This window comes from Aulonocara stuartgranti, assembly GCF_965226115.1.
Source record: "Aulonocara stuartgranti genome assembly, chromosome: 23".
In the NCBI taxonomy this organism is placed as follows: Eukaryota; Metazoa; Chordata; class Actinopteri; order Cichliformes; family Cichlidae; genus Aulonocara; species Aulonocara stuartgranti.
The window spans coordinates 21,776,410-21,800,141 of record NC_138958.1 but is presented as its reverse complement, the minus strand read 5'-3'; the positions used below and the strand labels follow the sequence as shown (position 1 = coordinate 21,800,141).

Here is a 23,732-nt window from a genome sequence, read left to right as displayed (position 1 = left end):
CAATGAGGCTTCATAGATTTTCTAATATTTTCTAGATTAAATAACCAATCAATCAATAAAAAACTAATCAGAAACAGTGTTTTTAAAGGGCTGTGAATGCCTTTCCTTCTAATGTGAAGAACAGTTATTCAAAAGGCTGTCACTTTTCTACATGTAACTGAGTAATGTGAGTGTGCACCACCAGCAGTACCACAGAGCCCTTCACATGATGAGATTTACAGGGAGCTTTGAACGCACCGTGACTGAGGCAGGCCCTTCTTTCCCAGGTCGATCCGCACTCGCTCTCCGACGTGCCGGTAGATCTCCACCAGGCAGTTCATGGCGCCATCACGCACCTGTGGGCCGACAGGTAAACACATTACTTGAACACAAAGAGATTGCTTGTTTTAAATCATCCTGAATATGTGGTCGACACTTTAAAAACAATTAAAATCATCTCCCATGATGCTCTTTGGCTGCTGTCACAGCAGAAAAACACATGACTGTGATGACATGTTTAACGCTCCAGGTGTCTTTCTTTCTTTACTTTGTGTCCTGGTGCAAATCCATCTGTGTGTGTATCAGCATTTACAGTGACGTGTCCACATTGATGTTCTCACTCTTATTTTGAAAGAAGCTCTACGTTACACCGGTTTAAATCGTTCTCTTTGTTTTCGTCTAGATGCAGATTAAAAGCAACAATAAATACACACCGACTTTAAACTAAACATCTGAACTGTGTTCAAAGCTGTGACTTTTTTCTCTCTGCAACTGATTAGTGATGAAATCAAACAAAGACTATAGACTTTAAAATCTGATAAGGGTAGCTGAAGGCCTCACTGAGCATGCGTGAGTGTGTTTGGCTTTGGAAAGGGAAGTTCATGGGCACGGCTTCCTGTCCTGAGGAGGAAGTGCGATTCTGGCGATGACGAACCAATCAGTAAACAGCAAACAGAGAGGGGAGCAGACAGATGATAGCTGAGGATCCTGATGCAGAGCTGGAGGATCACAGACTTCATCCCTGTACAGCGGTGTGGGTCTGACATCAGCTAAAGCAGGTCTGGTGTAGTGTAATGTTTGAACTCCACCAGCAGAGGGCAGTCAAACACCAAGATTACTGCAGATTAAAGAAACTGTTCTCCAGCTGGATGTGGAGGAAGTTGGCTGACCTGCACAGTACAGCTGTTTAAAGCCATCACACGACTGCCGCTCAGCTGCTGTCCTGAGTGTTAAGTCCTTTCACTTGTTTCTGAAGCACTCCAGTATGTAAGTCTCAGATACTGACTGCATATGAACCACTACAGCCCCTCAGGCCTGCTAATCTCTGCTAGATGAGCCAGAGTTTAGCAGTAAAATGATGACTGGTGAGGGGGTTTTAAGTTTTCACACAACGGCTGGAAGCAGCAGAAATCTTTCAACCTAAAACATCCTCAGCCTTACTTTATTAAGTAGCAGCTTGTCTTTTTAAGACAGCATTATTCTTTTCACTGATTCACTGCTGAATTATTGCACATTTTAATATATTTTCTGTCTTTTTAAAGTAATTCATCTAGCGTTACCTGGTTTGATGTGAGAACATGTCTGAAGCGGACATTTTCCAACTTCCTGTGGAAAACAATCCGACTCGATCCTCAAGAAGCTGCTCACAGTGCATGTGTGAAAGCGGCTCAAACCACAGTGTAACCTGGTGTGTGTGTGTGTGTGTGTGTGTGTGTGTGTGTGTGTGTGTGTGTGTGTGTGTGTGACCGTGTGAGTGAGCAGGCATTGTACCTGGCTGGTGGGGTCTCCGAGGAGGCTGCAGATGTGAGGAACGATTTTACTGAGCGTCAGACTCTGAGAGCCAAACCTGAAAGATCAAAACACAAAACTGACTAAAGTCAAGTAAAACTGGAGGTGAGCTCAAAGACACATGACATCATCAGTACGCTTCCTTTACTATGAATAAAACTTCCAGTTTGTGCTCTTTTATTTTGAAAATCACCCACACACTCATTTCTGCGTTTTTTAAAAGCAAAAACAACAAAAGCGTCTCTAGCTTCTCGCACGTGAAGGTTTGCAGCTTTTCTTTTATCCCATGAACCAGTTTTAGGTTTGAACTTTTGAAATAAAAATCAGATGTGACAGTTTTATATCTGAAGCTGTGATAAACCTCTCTGAATATTTCCTGAAACTTTAGAGCTAAATAAACAAACAAAGAGTTAACAGAGTCCCAAATATAAGCGCCAAACCTGCTGTTACATTATAAATCAGTTACTGCTTTCAATAATATTAATAACTTACACGTTTAAAGTTGAGATGAGACACAGGCAGAGTCCCTCTCTGGTCCTGTTGTTCTTGTGCTTGAATCCTCCCATCATTCGCTCCCACACATACTGAACACAGGGAGAAGACAGAGAGACATTAACATGTCACCTGTAACGTTATGGTGACGCTCTGTTGGAGGACGACACAGTGGTGGATAAATCCAAACATGCAGGTGGAAATGTGAGTGTTAGACTAATTTACTTTTCTGTGAGTTTAAATTTGAATTTAAATGCCTGATGGCAAAATTTCTCCTGTGCCGTCTTTTTTCCCTGTAGTTTGCAGAGTTATGACACCAGATGTTATAGGTCAGCACCACCATGAGGTTATTATATCGTGCAAAACAGTTGTTTGAATGAAATATCAGCTCCCGAGATGCACTTAAATTCAACAAATGTTGATGGTAATTGAACATATTTCTGCTAAGGTGGATCTCCTGTGACCAAAGGTGTGAAAAAGGAGATAAGATGAAGAGTGAGTGTACCTGTGGGTTTGCAGCCTGGTCCATGATCTTCAGCAGAAGTGCCTGGTCCTGCTCTCGGACTTGATCCTTGGCGTCTCCCAGTCGATCGATAAGACTGGGCAGGACTGAAACAGGAAGCGAGAGTTGGTGTTTACAGCCTGCAGTGATATCACAAAGAAAGCAAAAACCTCCATGTTTGGATATTAACGCAGTGTTTCTCAAACTAGGAGAAATATAGAGAGAATCTAAGCTTTGGTCAGGAAAATAAAATCATCTGTTGAAGCTGAAACTGTGGGGTGTGAACTCTGAGAACTGAATCAATTTTCTTATTGCTGCATTCGTGTCATCTGATTATAGAGATGACTTCCATTACTTCCATACAAGCACAGACAGTAAGTTAAGTGAAAGACTGAAAATAATGGCTGTGATATAAACATTAAGTCTACGGAGGATTATTAAAGTTTAAATAAGAGGAGCACAGAGTAAAATGGGATTAAAATCTGTGAGCCACATGAATGAAATCCTTCCTGTATCGGTGGTTTTATCATAGTAACAGTGAGGAATGGGAGGAACTGTCTAATGCAGACAAATAAATACATTTGAAATCAAAAGTACTTCCTCACAACACTTCAAAAATAACATAAAACGCGTGTTTGGCCACACTGTATCACAGAGTTTGGCTTAAAGTTTCAAATAATTTTTGTAGAGGTGAGCACGATGTGTGAGAAAACTAGTTAAAAACTAATTCTGCTGAACTCAAAGCCTTTAAAAAATAGTCTGTATTCAGAAAGACACAATTAGACAAACATGACACGTGTTCATGATGCTCAGCCTTTAAATACTAAAACTACAAAAGAACCAGTTAAACACAGGAGAAGACATGATGATGGACACAAACCCCTCTACTAGAAATAAGGTCACACATTTGGCTCTAACAGTCAGTCTGAGAAGCTGGTTCCTGTAAACTGTTTTTAACTGTTTGCAGTGTTTTCTCTTTTACTGATTCAAACTGTTGTGTGTTTAATGTGAGTAGCAGGCTCTTTTCTCTCTAACAGGTCTCACTATCACTTTATAAACCCTCTTGCTGGTGTCCTTCTATCACACACCATCGTGTAAATGTAAGAAAACACAGTTCTTTCATTTTTAAGTGTGTTTTTTATAATTGCAGTGTTTGATATTTTAGTATATGTAACTATCATTCCAGCCATTTCCTCCTATGAAAAACAATAAAGTAACATTAACCTTAAATAATAATATAAATTACATTTAATACGCACATGTAGAGATTTGCAATGAAAACATAAAATAAAAGACACTCAAGGTGCATCAAAATGTAAATTAAATATTTTTAATTTGGGAAAAATGTAAAAAATACATATTTATATACATTTTGTAACATTTCTAAATATTTAAGAAAATAACAGATTTTTTTAATGCACAAAGTCTTATTTTAGTATAAATACATCTATCTAAAACTAACAAAAACAGGTTAAAGTCATTTTTAAAAGTAAGCTGAAGCTCATGTTGTTGTACTGTTATTATGTGTGCAGTAAATAACGAGGAGAGGCTCACCAGTTCCAACCTGTGTCCTGAATCTCTCCTGCAGCCGGCTCACCAGAGCCGACAGGATATCCATCCCCAGTAAAACCACCTGAAACACACACACACCATCACACGGGCGGTTAAACTGATCCACAGTGACTCCTCCTTCAGCGCCGGCAGCTCCACAGCGCCGCAGCAGCACAGTATTTGAATATGAGCCGCAAAGGCTTATGGGTAACACAGAAAGCAGCGGTTTCAGCTCTAAAAAGGTAGAAAAAGGCCGAATAAAGGCTGCTGGTGTATCTGTGATGTGAGCTAACAGTGTGAACTGCGGTCCTGTGCGCTGAAGCGTTGACCTGATTGTGAACCGTGAGTGTAGCCACTGTGTAGATCTTACTATCAGCGCTTCCGGGGAAGAGAACATGACTTTCCTTGTCATGGGGTGGTTTGGGAAACTCAATGAACGCGTAGTGAGAGCTTCCCTGCTGACACCATATCAACACATACGCACCACCTGAACCGCGAGTTCAGACCACGGTGCAATTTTTGGAAACTCTCAACAACAGAGAGCGATTGAGCGTGACTAATATAAGGGTGACTGAAATAAAACGACCGCCTCCGCTATGGTGCCATCTGCTGGACGGAGAGCGGAACGACACTGACGTAGATATTTGAACGAGTTAATTACAATCTATTTTCATTGTATAACAACGCCATTCTTCTTCCAAGGACTTTATTTAAATTTATGAAGATACTTCGTTTTTATATATTCATACTCAAATGTGTTACATATTTACCTGTAAGCTCTTATATACTTGGAGTGATATTCACTGAGCGTCTTTTAAATTTTATATAATTTAAAACAAACAAACAAAATTATATATTTATATATAAAAAATTTATATAAAATTATTAAACCAATTATTGTCTCAAAATTTCATGTTACTGACTCAAACTTTGGAGAAAATAACTTGAAATTTTGCATTATTAAGTCACACTTTTTAGATAATAACCCAAATTTTCATATTAGCTGTGGTTTGGTTTTGTTATTTCAACTAATGATTGTTTGCTTACTAATAAATCGACTGTGTATCTATAAAAGAGTAAAAGATGGGTATTTTCACTGATTCTGACAAAAAATATTAAATACATCATGATGTTAGAAGTGACTCAAATGATTAACTGATAACAGTTTTTTTTCCTGCATATGAAATCTGTTGGTGTCCACTAAAGGAAAGCCACTGAGGTCACTTATTTTGGGGTAGGTCTCACTTACATAAAATACACCTTTGTTTATTAATTGTGCAATCAATTAATTGTGAAATATGAGGAAAATGCTTTGACATCTTATAACTAAGGTATTATAGACTCACTTTTATAACCGTATGCAGACTGATGGAGATTTGTGGTTCATTCTGAGTGGGAATAATCTGGATTAAGAAAAACACTTTCAGGTTTACAGGGATCTGTTTAAATTTTTCTTACTTACTGTCACATGTCTCCCGAATAAGAAGTGGGGATTCATATTAAACATTGCCAACACTTCAAATATGTAAACGCAATCCCAGAGAAGCTAAAGCTCAGGTTTCAGACTGCTCTGAACACTCAGTTTATCACAGTGTTTTCTACTCTCAGCTCCATATCATATCACAAAGAGCAGATATGTAGTCCAAAATATGACCTTTAACCTTTAGATCACCCAAAAACATCTGGACATGAGTATGTGAAGAAGGAGAATTGCTGCTTTTCGACATGATGATAAAGTGAATATCTTTGGATTTTGTGGTGACATTTGAATAATTCGACTACTACAAATAAAATGAGTGTTTCTGACATTTGATCCACTAAAGAGAGGAAGAAATCAATGTGGAGATGAATCTAAACATGTGTCCATTATTCATATCATCTTAAATCCCTCCCTCATGTTTAAGCACTTCACTTTTGCCATAAGAGGCTGCCCATAAGCAGCCTGTATTTACAGCTGGCTGGACAGCCTTTTAATTTACATCAGAGGCCTGTGATCGATTAACACGAGCCATTATCCTAACAGCTTGTGAAAGAGCCCTCCTCCATCCTTCACACTCAGCGCTGGAAGGTTTTAGTGCCCTGTTAACGGCAGCGACTGGCTGGAAGCTGAGTCTCTGTCAGACCTGCTGGCTCGCTCACACAGAGCAGGAAACTGGGCTAATGGGTGCTGGTAAATTAAGCTTGCCTCTGCCGTGCTCGCCTGGGAGCCTCGCCGTCCTCGTTACGGCCCCACAGACATCACCAGGACGGACAGGAGGCTGTGTTTCCAGGGCAGCGCGGGATGCAGCGATACGATTGGTCCGTATGTGTCTGCTGCTCTTACTACTGAGTGAAATGATGCCACACCAGACTCCAGTGAAAAATCCGGCATTTTAGTTAATAAGACTAAAAGTTCAGCAGCCGTTCAGGAGCTGTGATTCACATCAGAGGGTTTCCTTTGGTAGACAATGGTGCAAACATCTATTTTGTAAAACAGATGTTTATAAAAAAAACAAACCATCTGGTCTTCCACCAAAGCATTTTTACCATTGGGGGTTTCATTCACTGAATATTAACACCGTTTGTTTTGTTTTTTTTGTCTATCAGACAGGAAAAAACCTTCTATTAAATCAGGTAACACAGACTCTACCTATATCAGAAACAAATCCATAAATTTGTCCTGACTTCCTCCCCTCAACTCCAACTAGTCGTACTGTTAAAAGAGAGTTTTTCCTTCCCACTGTCGCCAAATGTTTGTTCATAGGGGGGCCGTTTGATTATTGGGGTTTTCGTTGTGTTAGTATACGGTCTTTAACTGAATGTTGCTGTGAATTGCTGCTATATAAATAAAAGTGAACTTAACTGAACCCAACAAAAATACGACCATGAGAAGAACATATGTGAAGGAAACCTGAGAGACATTACAGAAGCCTCAGATATGTTGGACGGTTTGTTCCCACAGTCTGGCTTTGAGTTTTAAGGCATTTTTAATAAGTAATATTAGAAAAGAACTGGGTAGCTACATGTAGTTTGTATAAGAAGCAGAGCTGGTGAAAAATGGCAACAGTTGAGTAAATCCATCATCAGGGTCAGGAGCTCTGTAACTGTCCTTAGATGCTCTATGATTAATCAATTATGTGCTTTTATTCAGCATCTGTTTGGCTAAGTCTGGCACATTTACCTTTCTATCTGACCGGCGTGAAACACGAGGGTTCATTGACAGTTTCGTTTGTTTAAACTACACAAACTTAAACAGCAGATGGTTGTTTTTGTTTTATTTTGCATATTTGTGGAGTCAGCACGACTCTGATTTGTCCTCTCTGGCACCGTTGCATTAAAAAGTGACATCATCAGCCTAAAGCAGCTCTACATTACTGTGCACTACTCCCATCTCTATTGATTAACCAGCACCAGCGGCGGCGGCAGCAAACGTCCATGTACAGCATGCTAATCGAGCAGCACGGGGAACCGGGCTGACTGCAGCTGAAGGTAAACAGGCTGGTGGGTTATTCATCAGCTCTCAGACAGAGCAGCGCTCCACGAGGAGCTGCGGTAATTAGCATCGAGCGGTTTCAGGCTCAAACACACAAACGAGGTGGGAAATAAGAGGCAGGAAGACTTAAAGTACCACCTTAAAAAACGACAATAAAAGAAATCAGAATTCTGGACTCTATTTTCTTCTATTTAACAGAAAGGATGGTTAGATCTCCTTCAAATGGCACCGTACACTAACACAATCTGAAACCAAGAAGCACTGAAAACTGCTCAGCAGGCTTTCACCATCATTTTCAAAGCTTACCCCAAGAAGACTTTTGCATATCACTAAGTTGTTAATAACTTATCCTGGTCCTAAAATAACCAGAAATTCAACTCTTAACTTCAGTCATTTCTCAGGACATCAGCTGACATTACAAAGATGTGTCATTTGTCAACAGGAAGCCAAACATTACAACACATCTGGAGGGTAAAGATAACACAATAAACACCACACTTGTATTTAGTGGGGCTTTGTTTGGCCAATTCTCTATTTTATCGAGCTGTTTAAAGCCATGTTATTACAGGTCGGTTTTAATATTTTTGGTTTCCACAGCTCAGGAATTCCCCACCTTCTCAGAAGGAATACAGTGGCTCTCATCGTGACTTAAACTGAGTGTTTCCTTCCCAAAACGACCAGCCATTCAGCTCTTCTTTTATTAAAGACACTCAGTGAGGGATGAGAAACCTAATGAAATGGTGTGTTACAGTTAACACACCCAGCCAACACTCTAAATTAAGGGCACTTCTCCAGCCGAGTTTCACAACTAAATAAAAGCACCACTCCCTCTGTACTGCAACAGCTGAGGCTGAAGTGCTGTATTCACAAGCACGCTGACAGATGTGAGGACTGGGATCTTTTTTTTCTTTTTACCCCATCTCACCCTCCAGCTGCTGCTGCTCTGCTCACCTTGAAGTTGCTGGAATTGACCCAGGAGCTGGCCACGCAGTCCACCATCCTGTCCAGCATGCTCTGGTCCTGCTCCAGCTCCGGGGACCTCTCCTCATCCAGGATCAGCTCCATGACCTCCTGGCCCACCTGGAGCCTCTTCCCCAGGTCCTTCTGCGTCACCTGCTCCAGCAGGTACTCCATGCTCACCGCCTCCACCTCCTCCTCCATGGCTGCAGGAAGCAGACTCCCCCAGGTGGTCTTGTTTTCCCTCCTCGCTCCTCCTCACCTGTGGTCCAGCAGAGGTGTTACAGTTGGCAGGACCTGCAGCAGGATTCGTACACGGCGCTTGTGCTTAGGAGGCAGCTAATGTGGAAGAAGGAGAGAGCTCCAGGCTGTCCTGCTGCGGAGGGCTGTGCCCGGCATTGGGCTTCATTCTCCTGCACAGCTTTGCTGTGATTTAATGAGGGGGAGAACAAAAAAGGCGAGAATTAGAGCCAAGTTTCCACAACTATCACCTCCAGATTAAAAGACTCCAGCCTGCTGACCTCCAGATCCTAGCGTGGTCTTAGCAGTGCCTCTGTGCTTTCAGCTAACGGGCCGTTAAGGGGCGCTAACACAGGTGACCATTAAGTTAGGTGTCAGGACAGTTTAACTGAGCTGTTAGCTTCAGCTGCTAGCTCGCTGATAGCCTGCTTTCTATCCAAAAATACAGCCGAGCTGGTGCTAGCTATGCGGGGAAATTCAACCCTGTTCTCCCCGCAGGAGAGCCGTGAACGCCTCTAACCTGTCTCTCGGACTCCTGGCGGCTTAATTAACTAGTTATTAATTCAGCGACCGGCTGTAAATCCACTCACCGGATGGACTGACTCGTTCCCAGGGAAAAAAGTCAGAAGTGGCGATGCTGCCTCCGGCCACAAACTACCGTTACTTTCCTCCGTGGGGCTCGGCGATCACTTCCTCGCTGGTGAAATCTTAATCTTCTGGCAGCTCACGCCATCTCTGCGCTTCTAACCTCTCACCTCTCTAACTGACGAGCTGCCCGCTGCTAATGAAAAAGGGGAAGATTATTATTTGCCGTAGTAAATCAAATCATGACCCCTGCCAGACGCCGTAGAGTCCTGCAGCGAGTCGAGTGAAGCCGCATAGTCGCGACACCTCCCGGCAGAAGCGCGCAACTACAGCCGGAGGAGGGCGTACATGGTTGGGAGGGCTCTCCCGTCAGCCTCAGGTGACCCCTTTTAAAAATTCAAGGTGTGCCTGTCAGAGTCAAGAGGTGTCATCCGGGCCCAACTTGGCTCCGAGATGACAACAAAAATTATTTATTTATTTTTATGGTGAATGAGAAGTTAGAGAGAACTGAGTTTGGAGACCACTGCTTGTTGCAGATCTCAAAGGTTAGAGACAGGGCCTACATTTTGATCCGGTTGTCTAAAAGTCTCAGAAGAAGTCACTATGCGCACTGTGAACGTAAGGGCTGTATATGTGCTGATTTCTTAGATTTGTTTGGCATATTTGTCACACTTGCATGTTTCAGATCATCAAGCAAATTTTAATATATTCTTTTTAAAAGATAAGCCAACTAAATATAAAATGCAGTTTTGAAATGATGATTTTATTTATTAGGGGGGGAAAGCCATATCTGGCCGTGTGTGAAAAAGAAATTCACTGCAAATTAGCTGTGATTAACCACATTTTTGGAAAACTGAGTTCAATTTGAATTAAAACAGAACATGTATGACAAAATGAGGCAGGCTAAAAGAGTTGAAACAGCTACAGAAACAGCTGAGAAACAAAGTCACTGGCATCTATCAGTCTGGAAAAGTGTTAAAAAGCCATTTGTAAGGCTTCAGGAGTGCAGTGAACCAAATAAAGAGCCATTTTACACAAACGGAGTAAACTTGAAAGAGTTGTGAACCTTCCCAGGAGTGACCGGGTAACCAAAATTACTCCAAGAGTGCACTGATGACTCATCCAGGAGGTCACAGCAGAACCCAGAACAACATCTACAGAACTGCAGGGCTCACTTGTCTCAGTTAAGGTCAGAGTTCATGATTCAACAATAAGAAAGAGACTGGGCAAAAATACTCTGTGGACTGATGAGACAAAAGCTGATCTTGAAGATCCTCCACAGTGATGACTCATTGCTAGTTATCGCAAACACTTGATTGCTACCAAGTCACACAAGAACCATTAATGAGGTTTATAGGGCAATCACTTTTTCACACAGGGGCAGGTAGGTTTGGATAGCATTTTTCACTCAGTGAAGAAATAATTTTGTATTTACTTGTGTTATCTTTGTCTAGTGTTAAATGTGTTTGATGATCTGGAACATGTAAGCATGACAAATACACAAAAACTAAGAAATCAGGAATGATGTAAGTAAGTAAGTTTCCGTGTTTCATGAACGTCCCTGCAGCTTCAGAGTGAGGGTCTGACCTCTATGTGGTTAAAAGAGCCTCGTCCATCTCAAGAGAGTCATGAATAAGCCATGTGACAGCCAGGGCCCTATCAGGGAGAAGTCTTCACATCAGGGAAAAATAACACCAAAGTGAAACTAAAATACTGTGGAACAAGCTGGATAGTTCACTCATTACAATAAACAGTGAAGGAACGTTTTACTTCACCATCCTTTAAGATTTAGTAGCTAAACCTTTAATAATAAATCCCTTTGGAAGACTGTCACCAATAACAATGTGAGTAAGCATAATTATGACTTATTATCTCTTAATTACAAGTTAGTATCTCACAGGTTTGATGGAAATTCTCATAACAATCATTTAGTGTCTCATAAGAGATGACTTTAGTATGATAATGAACTTTATTGTCATACTCATGAATGTCTTTCTTTTGATATTTGGACCTCATATACTTATAAGAAGCGATGCCTTCATCATATCTTAAAATTAGGATTTAGCATCTTCTAATTAATAATTAACAATGACTTAATGCCTCATATCAGACAATAATGAGCCTAAATATCATAATTATGACTTGCTCACTCTTTTTTTAATTTGTATCCAGCGATGTAATACAAATGCTCAAGGTTATGACTTAATGTGTCATTATTGTCATATTTTTGTCATAATATAAAAACGTTATTAAAGTATCATAACAACAATTTTCACTTGTATTATTAGTTCATTTGTGGCCAGTTTCTGAGTGTGCTGCCAGATAAAGACTCCAACACCACACATGTAACTGCAAATTAAAGAGCTGTTTATGTAATAACAACATAAATATCAGTCAGACTGAGGATATAACAGGTTTTTATAAACATGTAGTTGCTTTATTTTGCCTTTGGGGGCAGCACTGAGTCTCTGTTGCTGTATGTCCCTGCAGGTGATGGAAGAAGTGTGAGAACATCTAAAAAAAACAAAAGACTCCCATCATTGACAACCGGTCAGTGCCAACCCACATAAAACACACTCTCACACACATATACTGTGCTGCTGCTGACAGGCAGTGGGGAGAGGCGGAGATGCTGGTGCTGCTCCAGGTCATGTACACCGACCTGGACTTCCTGACGGAATTCCACATGGAGCTGCAGAATTTCCTGTTTGAGAAGTACTGTCTCTGTGTCACCCAGATGGCTGGAAAACCAGGAGGGAAACACCTTTACCTCAGAAACATAAACATCAATTAAATTCAGGAGAAGTTGGTGTTTTTATATAAAAACTGCTGTTGGTGCGTCTGTGGACTCTAAAATCAAACACATAAAAAAGCCTGAAATGGAAATAATATTGCAGTTATGTATCTTTTAAAGTGTAGCTTTGTGTAGGGCTATTACTGACAAACACAGCTGATGTCCACATCATGGACCACATACAGGAAGTTCAAAGGAAGTCTACACGGTCAGGTTTATAAACATGGCGGTCTTAACATCGGGATGTGTCTCCCTGTGGTTAATGTGGATTTATCTCAAATGCAATGCTCAGACCATCTTGGCTCTGGAGAACCACCGCTGTGCTGTCACCTCTGTCCGCGGTACATCAAAAGCACGAGTTCAGCTGTTCATAGCTACAGAGAAAACACGTTTTAACTGTGAATAGTAATGACACAAGGTAAAAGCAGCAGCTTTAAGTTTGGCTCTAATAAACTGCACCATGTTAATCTTACTGCTTTGATGCAGAAGCAGTTTTGTGCAGATCAAAAAGTTGGTATTGAAACACCGAATGAAACGTTTAATATGTAAAGATATTAATGTGCTCAGACAGTTCTGTTTGCATAAGAGATAATTAAAGATAATAAAAGCAAGATCCAAATGAAAAAAACAAGCAAACAGAAAAACTCTAACACAGTGCAGAGGAAGAGTTTTTATTACAGAGTTGGAGATGGAGAGAGCCACCAAAGAGGAGGAAGTGTCCAGTCCACAAATTGTTGACTCTTTCTTGAAAGATTACTGGCTGTGTTGCATCAGAAATCTTAATAAATACAAATGTGTGGTGTTAATCTTACAATTTTTATGGCGTTGTTTGGATTCAGGCTGCTTTTAATGTTTGATGATCTTTAAGAAAGGAGTTAATGCTTCTCACTTCAGAGCAGACTGTCTGTTTTGATCGATTGTATCTATTTTGTAAGGTCACAGAGGGGCTGGAGCGTATCCCACGGCGACAGGTGAAGTCAGAGAAATAACCACACTTAAATTAGGTGAAGCTAATGTGGACGTGTTTGGACTGTGGCAGGAAACAGACAGGCTTGTCAGGAGGTCTGAACGACCAGCGCCATCTGGTGGACTAATCCAGTTCATTTAAACAGATGGATGCTTTACTGATCCCCCTGATGTGAAACAGTGAGTAAATATTTTTAATATTTTTTAAAAAATGGATCCAGTTTTGATTAAATTACTGTTGATTCTGTGTGATTAGAGTTTTTAAAAGCTTCTAAGTAAAAAATAAATAAAAAAGGGAGTCGAGTTTATTCTGAGGTTAAGTTCAAAGTTTTCGTTTGTTCTTCAGTCCCTTTATTTCCAAAGCCCACAAACAAAAGTGCAGATGTGTGATTTCTACCTCATAACCACCCACCATTCAAATAAAACGTGGAGTTGATGTTATCCTGTCTGAAACGCACTAACTTAACAAACACTAAACGTTCAGTATTTACAGCACAGAGAGCTTTCCGGTACATTCTGTTGGCATTTGTCAAAGAAAACACTAAACGGACGAGTTTCCCTCAAAGGTTCTCGTCTGTGTGGAGTGTCAGCAGCACCCGTGTCTTTCCACACCAACACAAACACAACGAGCACTGAGCGCGCTCAGATCAGCTTTAAAATGACCTTCGTGGACACATTATCACATCCTCACATGGTAACAGTTAGTTAATGTCAGTTTACATAACGGGAGCTCACAGTACCTTAAAGTGTTAAAGCAGCATCAGACTGGTGGGTATGAAACCGCTGCTGTAAAGGCTCACACACACAGACACACACTGTTTCTCTGACTTAGCTTCTCTTAGATGATTCACTAGAGTGAAAAGCAAAGCGTTGCTCACATGGCCTTTAATTATGAGTGACTTGGCAACATTTTCCCTTTGCTTTGTCTTTAAATCCAGTTTGTGATTAAAAGAAAGAGCTCGATTAGCTTATTTGAACTAGAACTAGGGCCTGTGAGTATGTGTGGGAGCCTTTAGAGCAACTAAAGCAGGTTTCATATTGTTAAATAGGAACTTAGAGGAGGAAACGAAGCTCCTTCCATCGCCTCCTCGTGCAGCTCTGGACCGCTTCCAGCACCACTGATATTTGGACACAGCTCGCTAAAAGTCCTTTAGTGACTATCTTCTCTTTAAACGAGTCAAAACAAACACCTTCAACACTGAATAAATAAATAACATGTCAGATGTCTTCAAACCATCTCCTCAACAAGGAGAAGAAAAGAGTCTTTTCAGCTGCTTTAGGGGTAAAATTTGCTGCAGCCGCCGTCTCTCCTGCAGATTACAGCTTTGATCATTAATACCAAATATAAATGTAGTACCAAAGAAATAATGTGGATTAAATGCCTCAGCAGCAAATAAAATGATGAAAATTTGCTTTTTTCCCCTCCTGCAGTGCAGGAAAGAAACACTGAGCTGCCTGCTCTGGGAGCTGTTCTAATGGATGCTGTTTGCTTTTTAAGTTTTCTGGTTTGGTGTTAAATTAGATGTTAAATCTTTGTGCAATCAGGTCAAACATGACAACCACAGAGCATTTTAACTTGTTACTCACTGAAATTCAACCAGGATGAAGCCTTTAGCTCTTCTCTGATCTGATAAACTCGTGAAAACCCCAAAACTATTCTAAAGGCCATCAAACCACAACTTTATGGATATGTACCGAGGTCAAAGCTGGTCATTCAGGGTCCAGGGGAGGTCGTCTCTATGAGGAAAACAGCTGAGATGACTGGAAGCGGTTCAGAGGTGCACACCCATCCTCTAAGATCAGGGTTGCTTTTTGATTTTCATGGGTGGAGTTTAGTTGGAGAGCTTTGTGATTTCCTCTCTGTGCAAAGAATCTGATTGGCTGGTAATTAGAAGAACAACCAATGCTACAGTAAAACAAACAAACAAACAAACAAGGTTTAGTGTTTGAGGGAGCTGGCATGTCCACCAGACGCATGAACACAGGCAGGAGTAATATATAAATATGGCAGCAACACGTACAACAAAAAAAGACAAAGTGCAACAAAGTCCTCAACTTCAAATAAAATCAGCTCCAGATGTGTGTGACCCTCACAGCTGGTCCCATTTCACCTCCAGATTTAAAGATACACATGATCATTTTCCAGTTATGACTGAATATCATCTCATTCAGAAGTGTGTGTGTTTCATACATACTTGTAGTGCATTTTCTTAACCGAGAAAGTTGAATTTGGATTCAAAGAAGAGCTAAACTTTCTAAATATGTTGACGTTTCGGGCCTGAAGATCACTCAACAGGTCTGGATCTGGATATTTGGGGAATAGCACTTCACCAAATATGTTAAAACTTTATAAATCTTTATAAAGTCTGAGTGTTTTAGGGCTAAATATACACATCTAACACACAGAGCCGTTTGAGCTCTTAAAGAGAGGAAAGCTAGGCAGAATAAAGACACCCTTCTGAATGAGATCATCTCTAAAACCTACACCATGAATCAATAAAAACAATCATCACGGAGCCTCAGAGGTCCAAATTTCATTTAAATATGATCAGAGATGATCGTTAACCCTGCGATTCACTCCATACACACACACACCGCCCTGAAGTCGCAGTTTCCCTTCATCTGAATCTCTAAACTGAACGAGCAGCAGCAAATGAACGACGTTAAGGTGGATTCACTATGTTTTAAAGCCTTCCTGCCACTGCGGGGGTGGGAGGATATTGAGGGAGGTGGGAGGGGCTTTTCACAGGTAGCAGAGCAGCGTGGCGTCATCTTTCCAGTTTGACATATTTACACCATCAGGGCAGTAAACCCGCCTCTCACGCTAGTTGAACATGATGGACTCTGGATCCTGGTTCATCATCTGGGCCATGTGACGCAAAACGTCCTTCTTGGTGATGATGCCCAGGAGACGCCTGCAGAGGAGGGATGCAAACAAAGGTCAGAGGTCGTTGCCCATGTGATGAGTAAAGGAAGAATGTGCAGATTAGAGGAGACAAACTGAAACTGCAACCAGATCAGCTTGACAGCCACTCTGATCACACAGATCAATCAACTACAGGAGAAAGTTGAGTCTAAGACCCAGCTTCCTTTGCTGTTGCTGTTCCTGGCAGAAACAGCAAAGCATGGACACTGCGGGCTGGATCACAAAGTGTCCTGACCTCTAAACACCAGCTGACCTCTCATATAAGTGAGTAAACACTAGGGATGGGTATCAAAACCCGGTTCTTGTTGAGAACCGGTTCCCATTGTTTCAATTCCTTGGAATTGTTTGTCATTTTTGCAAACGATTCCCTTATCGATTCCAGTCGCCCACGAATGACGTCACCACGTTGCGGAGCGTCATTTACCTGGCAGGAAATATGGCGCCTTTAAGCGGCTCAAACACTAAAAAGTTTGGTTATACTTTATGAGAACAGATGACAACAGGGCAACTTGCAATACTTGAAAAGTAGATATTTCATTTAAGGGAGGAAACACTACGAATATGCAAAAGCATTTGCTCACAAAACACCCGATGACCTTAAATGAATGTCGTGTTTTTAATTCCGCGCCGGACTCGTGAATCTCAACCCAGCAGCAGCGGTAACGTTTGCACGTCCTCTCCCGTTAATGCGGCAGGTAAATAATCAACTAACAGTGCATATTATGTTAGCGCGATCTGCCTTATTACAAAACCTGCCATCACTGTGCATTTAGGTGACCATGATGAGACAGACAGTCTGGCTCAGATGCTGGCAGCTCTCGCTGCAGTCTACCGGTAGCGTCTCCTTTCAGGCCAGGATAGACGAATGTCACCCAGCAGTGACTAAGTTTGTGGTAAAAGGCTTGCACCCATTTGCCACAGCAGATGCCCCCGATTTTCAGTAATGTGTTTAATTGTAGGCAGGGACATTACTGGATATTCTTGTGTAATTGCTACAGAATAATTTATGTTATACTTTGTTATTGCTACAGAAGAATATTTATTTTATTATTTTACATTTACAATTTTTTTTCCTGGGGACCCTGTGACACCCCATTGAAGAGCCGTAGGCTGGATCTCTTAAGATCTCACTGCTGGGTTTGTAAGGCCATGCTACTCCTAAATTTCTATCTTGTTCAAAGAGAAGATAAAAAACAAAGTTCTAAGCTAATCGACCTTAGTGTTCTCCTTTTTAAAAAGAATCAATAAAGAATCGAATTGTTAAACAGAATCGAAAATGGAACCGGAATCGTGAAAATCTTATCAATACCCATCCCTAGTAAACACTGAATACATTTGGGTTTATTTAAATCTTGGTTATAGGAGACCTATTTTCATTTTTATTTTTTTAAAATAAGTAACAGAGGTAATAAAGATGTAATAACGATTAAAGAAGTCATAAATTAATTGGTTTTAGGAGTTTTAACAATTATTTATGTCACTTTGCTTCATAACTATTAAGACAAATGATCTCATTGAGTCACTAGAGGGAGCCGTTTGCCCTTAAAATAACCTAATGAAAAAGCTGCTGATCTCTTTGATCTAAGCTAAGCCGGCTGCTGCAGAAATATGACCTTAAAAACTTCAGCCCAGCTTCACCTTCCTCATCTTTTTTTTTTAAACTGTATATTTAGAAAAAGACTGGCACATAGAACAGAAAACACTGCACCGAACACCCGATCTCTATTATTCTAGATAAAGCCCTGAAATACTGGCTGCTCTTACCAACAGAGCAGCCAATGACATCAGAGGTGAGCAGGAAACATGAAGCTGCTGCTTCTCTGTTTCCTGCAGACTGGAGAGAATCCTTCTCTGACATTTTAAAGGAATGATACAGATCAGCTTCTGAGCTACAAACGGTTTCAGGGTTTTTACTGATGAACGTCACTGCTAAAGTCAAGGTATTCACAGTATTTTTGGTGGCAGGACAACTGCAAATGATCCAGTTTGTCACCAACAAAGTGAAACTATGTTTTCAGGACTTTGTAGGTGCATGAAATCTGACCCCGTTTCAACCCTCTAGCAGATCATTACATGAAGGCACCTTTTGAATACAAGCGCGCTCATGCTCACAGGTGTACACACGGGTGCTCACACACACAAACTACACCCTTTTTGGCTCCTACCTCAAAGCACACTGTGTTCTGTCGATTCTATGTGCTGCACAATAATATTCATTATTTAGTATTTGCTGTTATCTTCACATAGATCATCACGATGATGTTGTTTATTATATTGCTCTCTTTTTTTGCTTGTTTTCTTTTTTCTTTCTCAACAGGTGATCCAGGTGACTGATATATGTATTTTTTGTCTGTTTGTTTTGTTTGTTTTTGGTTTTTGCCTTTCATCACCGTTCCTCTTCCCTGCTGTTTTTCTTTCCCCCAGTCATGTCTGTCCCGTGTGTAGCAAGTGAAAATAAAATAAAATAAACAATAAAAACAAAGGTCAATCAAACAGACTAATACGGCAAGGCCAGGATGGTCCATTTGGTAAAGTAAATGCATTGGGCATCTTTCTTTGCCTTTAGACAACAATTCTGATGGCAAAAGAACATAAATGGGACAGGCGAAAAAAAAAAGAAAAAAGAGAATTTTCAACCGTTTCCATATTTCAGGCTGTAACAGCAGATGGCATTTGGCGTGCTCTTACCCGCTCCTGGTGACCAGACACTGGCGCAGACCAAGCTTGCGGAAGATGTCCACCACGGTCTCCATGGGCGTGTGGTCGGTGACGGTGAATGGGCTGAGGTTGAGGATGCGTCGCAGCTTAAGCGGCTGTGGGTTGCTCGCCGGCAGCTGCGGTGCGTCCTCGGTGAAGTAGACCACTGAGCTGCTCACCACGCCGTCCTGCTTCTGACGGGCGTTCTCTGTGGATGGATCGAGGGGAGGAGTCAGTGGAAACCTTTCGATCGGATTCACTAAAGACTAACGTGCATTTGCGGTTGACTTACTGATGGCGAGCGTGAGGTCTCTGCGCTGGACGAAGCCGATGAGCCTCTCTGACTCTCTGGACACGACCACGGGGAAACCGTTGTAGTCCGTGTCTTTGATCAGCGTCTCCACATCCTCTACTGTCGTGGAGTCCTGCGTGAGGACAGCCAGCGGTGGGTCGTTCCTGCGGGGACGCATCACGTCGGTGGCGAGCGTGCGGTGGGTGAACTCGTCCCGCACGTCCAGGTACGGGTAGCCGTTTAGCAGGATGTGTGACTCGTAGATGCCCTCCTTACCGAATGCATCTGCCACCCACTTGCTGGTGACAGCAGCGGCCATCAGGGGGACGATGTACTCCAAGCCGCCGGTAAGCTCAAACATGATGACCACCAGCGAGACGGTCATCCTCGTTACACCGCCTGAAGCAACACAAACACAGCTGCTTCATCACAGGAGGAGACTTAATTCAACCATTCACAGTGTGAGAAGTTTCTGCTGTTTACCAGGGGCAGCCAATCAGAACAAAGCTTGGGTTAAAAGGGGAGGAGCTAAAACAGCTTGTTTCAGGCAGGCCTGACACAAGGCCTCATCATGTCTACATCTTAAAGCTTCTAATGGGTGAACGGTGCACTCACCCAGGCAGGCGGCGGCTCCCACCATGGCGTACAGTCCTGGCGTGACGCAGTCGGCGCCGGGCCGGCACCAGTTCTTGAAGATGATCCAGTCGTGGTGATGGTAGGCCATCTGCTCCACGGCGATCCCGACGATCCGCCCGGCGATGGCCCCGACCGCCATGCTGGGGATGAAGAGACCCGAGGGGATCTGAGGAGGAAAGAGATCCGCTCAGAGAAACAGAAACAGGAAACAAACACCGACTTCCAGCCCATCGTCTTCCTCGCACTGACCTTCATGCCGAAGGTGAAGATGGTGATAACGATCTTGAAGATGAGTGCGAGGGTGAGCTGCCACAGGGCGTTGTAGACACCAGGTCCCGCTGGGCGGTCCGGGATGTCGTCCACCGGCCGGCTCATGTTGGGGTTGTTGACGTAATCGCAGAGCTGCGACGACTCGAGCGCGCCACAGTCATTGAAGAGCTCTGAGATAAGCTCGCTGGTGCTGCGGCGGGTGTATGGGTTGGGGTAAGCCAGAAGGGCAGTGATCCCCGTCACGGCGATCACCTCCAAGACCGGGTACTTCCCCAGCTGTGTGGTCTTCCTCCGCCGGCACCAGGCGATGTTGGCCCGGATGAAGAGAGTCCCCCAGAGGCCGCCGAAGACGCCAAGCAGGATAAAGGGCACCAGCTCGGCCATGTACCACGGCGTGTGGTACTCCACATAGAAGAGCACCAGGCGGCTGTTTCCAAATGGGTTGATAGAGCGCAGCGTGAAGGCTGCGACCAGTGCGGCGAAGAAGGAGCGCCACAGAGTCTTCAGAGGGAAGTAGTAGCTGACCTGCAGGAGGAAGCACAGGACATCGTTAGGAGAGAGGAGGAGGAGCTACAGATACTCTGTGTCCGGTCTGATAGCCAACCTCTTCCAGGCTGAACAGGACTCCTCCGATGGGCGCGCCGAACGCCACCGACACTCCAGCTGCCGCCGCCGCCGACAGCACCTGCAGGAGGCAGACACACATACATCTACGTGACTTTTCCTTCATCGAGGGGAGAGCGTGCACACTGTGAGGAAATCTTACTGCCCTTAAAAGGTCAAAGGTTAGGAGTGTTTTTTCCGCAGCATACCTCTCGCCTCTTGCCCTCGTTCTTGCTGTACTTGGAGAAAAGGCTGCAGAAGAGGTTTCCGCAGCAACACGCCACATGGACCAGAGGACCCTCCTTCCCCAGGCTCAGGCCCGACGACACGGCCAGCACCAGCGTGACTGTCTTGATCAGCAGGGTCCACTTCCCCAGGTAGCCCCGGATGATGAAGCCGCTGAGGATCGTCTTGATCTGCACAAAACATGCAAACAGACGGAGACATGTGAGAGCGAACGCACGGCTGAAAGCGCAATCAGACTCCATTTAAAAAGTCCCACAGGAAAACTGTTAAAAACCATCTGTGTCATGGCTTCAGTTCCTGTATCTGCATGGGGGCGTGGCCTAATGCCACCTGCTGCAAGTAACACACCTCATTAGAAGCCTGCTCAAATGAACTGAGCCAACTCCAACTGATTGAATTTGTTTATCCAGTGAAAAAGTTTGTTACCTCCGGGATTCCCGACCCGCAGGCATACGGAGCGAACACTCGCACCAGTGACACCGCCAGGAAGGAGAAGAGCAGAGCCCATAGGATGTACAGGAAGTAGTTCAGCACGTACGCTCCGGCTCCCTGAGAGAACACAGAGTTAGCTCATCACTCTGTCCACTCATTGAAGAAACACACACAACCACTAAAAGCGGGCAACTCAACCTCGGCGTGGCCTGTCATCAGCTCCGCCCACTTCTGCCACTGTGGGCACTTGTCCCGGTCGTCAAACGTGGTCTCGTTGGAGGTCCAGCAGCACTGCTCATGGCTGTACCAGAACGCCGAGAGGCACACACCCTCCTTCAGGTCCGTCATCCAGTCCACGGCGAGGTCGATCACGCCGGCCAGCGTCCCTGTGGAGGAGAAGGGGAGGAGTCATTCCACCTCAGAGACACCTTCATCACTCTCAGATTGCTCCTGTTTCTCTTCCGGTGTCGCTCGGACATCCAGAGAGACGTCTGCAGCTTCAACAACAGAGTAAGAAACAGAAATAAAGGTAAAAAGGAAGCTAGATAGATGAAGCCTGGGAACTTTAAGCCCAGCAGCACGAAGAGGAGGAGGAGATCAGAGACACAGCGAGCCTGACCTGAGAGGAGGCCGATGAGCAGCATCACCACCCATCCCGACCAGGCGTCCAGCAGGCTCTTAATCAGCTCCCAGAGGGACTCTTTGCTCTTGCTGGTGATCTGCAGAAACACAGGATCAACTTACAGGTCTGCAGTGTGGATTTCAAATAAAAGCTCACGCGTCATGTGTCACGCCTCACAATGAGGAGGGAGAGGAATAGATGAAGCACACACCTTACGGTGGCGGTCTGTGTCCCTGGATTTCTCTCTCAGCCAGTCAATGGTGTGGAAGTCCTCGTACGTGCTCACATCGGGGAAAGGCTCATCCAGGAAGTCCATCAGGTTCCCGGCACCATTCATCTCCTCCGTGGGCGTGGCGGCACTCACACCTGGAAGAAAGTGAGGACGTCATCAGTGTTAATTTGATTTGTAAACACTCACTGTTTATTTAACGTTAATGTCCATGCTCATCGGTTTAATGAGATTTCACCTGCTCAACACATTCATATAAATAAGAATAAAAGCTTAAATTAAAGATCCACGTGTTTTTAATAATATGCATTTCTGTTTATACTGAGGAGGAGGAGCCGGGTGCAGTCAGCCTTTACTGAATTCAAAGATCCCGATGAGTTAAAAGGAGGGGGGGGGAAGCATTTCACCTGCCTCATATCACAGGATGAGGGCAGATCTCCTCACTTTTACCTGAAGAACAACAACAACTATCTCCTCTGACATGAATGCAATCACCACCGAGAGTCCCCACTGTGTTTGTCAGACTTCGCACCTGAAATGATCCAGCAGCACAAACAGCACTGCGGAGCCTTTATTTACGTTAGCTCCTGAAGCTAACCAGGCTAACTCAGCATCATTTCACTGGCTGTTGTTGTTGTTTACCTTCAGCGACCTCCATGTTGCTCCGTGCTCACCGCTGCGGGTCTAAAATAAAATCTCTTCAATTATTAACTGATACGTTGTCAAATAAAAATTTCATTTTAGTAAAATTCAGCGAGAGAAAAATAAATAAAAGCCTACGGAAGCGTCGCAGAAGGCTCCCTGCAACCTGCCAGTATCGCGATACTTCGGGATCGCGCTTTGCTTGGACCACCTCAAAGCTCGTCGTGTTTCAGGTGTTTGGAGTCTTTTCTGCCCTCTGGTGGCCACGCGTGGGAATTACAAGAAAGAGTAAAGTTTGAAAAATTACAAACCAAAGTCAAAATCAGAATCAGAATCAGAAACTTTATTGTCATTGTCATGAGAACAACGAAATTAAGAATGGTCCCCGATCATTGCATCATCCCTAGCAATATCAAAATATAAATAAAACAATAAAATTCAATAAATAAAATAGATAGAATACTTAAAATACTAATAAGATATAACAGTAAAACATTCACATACATTCCCACACACATGCTTCAGACCGTGCATAGATTAACACAAGAGTGGCGTGATGGACATTTCTGATTCTGATTCTGATTCTGAAGAGCAACCTGCCCTTCTGGGCCAACTCAGAATGGCTGTGGTTCGGTTCAAAGGGAAAGGTTCGCCATCTTCCTCGTCAGGAAGAGATCCAGGTCTCACGATCCCATAAAAAAACCTAGCCTGTAAACAACAGGACTATTACTAATTCAGTTCACACTCTAATGATATACATGGCCATGTGTAAATAATGTAAGTGCTATAACAAAACAAGCACAAAACATTA

At 43.2% G+C, this 23,732-nt stretch overlaps 2 protein-coding genes across 17 annotated transcripts in view; both read right to left on the bottom strand.

The window, feature by feature from the left end:
• Positions 1–9,887, bottom strand: part of LOC309701440 (CLIP-associating protein 1-A-like) — a 53,076-nt gene extending 43,189 nt beyond the window's left edge. For all 15 annotated transcript variants that reach the window (XM_082525630.1, XM_082525645.1, XM_082525639.1 and 12 more), the window contains exons 1-7: positions 9,572–9,887; positions 8,736–9,167; positions 4,316–4,394; positions 2,765–2,868; positions 2,260–2,351; positions 1,750–1,825; positions 238–335 (exon numbers count right to left, since the gene is read on the bottom strand). In XM_082525630.1, coding sequence (XP_082381756.1) covers positions 238–335; positions 1,750–1,825; positions 2,260–2,351; positions 2,765–2,868; positions 4,316–4,394; positions 8,736–8,945 — 659 coding nt within the window. In that variant the 5' untranslated portion in view covers positions 8,946–9,167; positions 9,572–9,887. The remainder of the gene's footprint in view (positions 1–237; positions 336–1,749; positions 1,826–2,259; positions 2,352–2,764; positions 2,869–4,315; positions 4,395–8,735; positions 9,168–9,571) is intronic.
• A 2,161-nt stretch (positions 9,888–12,048) lies between these two features.
• On the bottom strand, positions 12,049–23,129 carry LOC309700705 (H(+)/Cl(-) exchange transporter 4). 2 transcript variants are annotated; one of them, XM_082524451.1, is made up of 13 exons: positions 23,060–23,129; positions 22,922–22,963; positions 22,262–22,416; positions 22,048–22,147; positions 21,627–21,814; positions 21,423–21,545; positions 20,960–21,166; positions 20,752–20,832; positions 20,127–20,672; positions 19,857–20,043; positions 19,242–19,640; positions 18,941–19,157; positions 12,049–16,241 (listed from the first exon to the last, which is right to left on the bottom strand). In XM_082524451.1, the coding sequence occupies exons 2-13, from the start codon at positions 22,935–22,937 to the stop codon at positions 16,151–16,153; spliced, it is 2,310 nt and encodes a 769-aa protein (XP_082380577.1). In that variant the 5' UTR covers positions 22,938–22,963; positions 23,060–23,129; the 3' UTR covers positions 12,049–16,150. The 2 variants fall into 2 exon arrangements, with proteins under 2 accessions (XP_082380577.1, XP_082380578.1); XM_082524452.1 differs by lacking the exons at positions 22,922–22,963; positions 23,060–23,129 and adding an exon at positions 22,730–22,803.
• Between the last annotated feature and the right edge of the window lie 603 nt (positions 23,130–23,732).

Excerpts from the sequence above, each read along its gene's own strand:
- LOC309700705 (XM_082524451.1), bottom strand. Across the intron at positions 21,167-21,422 it reads GCGGGTCGGGAATCCCGGAG|ATCAAGACGATCCTCAGCGG; the intron begins GTAACAAACTTT and ends TGTTTTGTGCAG. Across the intron at positions 20,673-20,751 it reads TCCTGTTCAGCCTGGAAGAG|GTCAGCTACTACTTCCCTCT; the intron begins GTTGGCTATCAG and ends TTCCTCCTGCAG.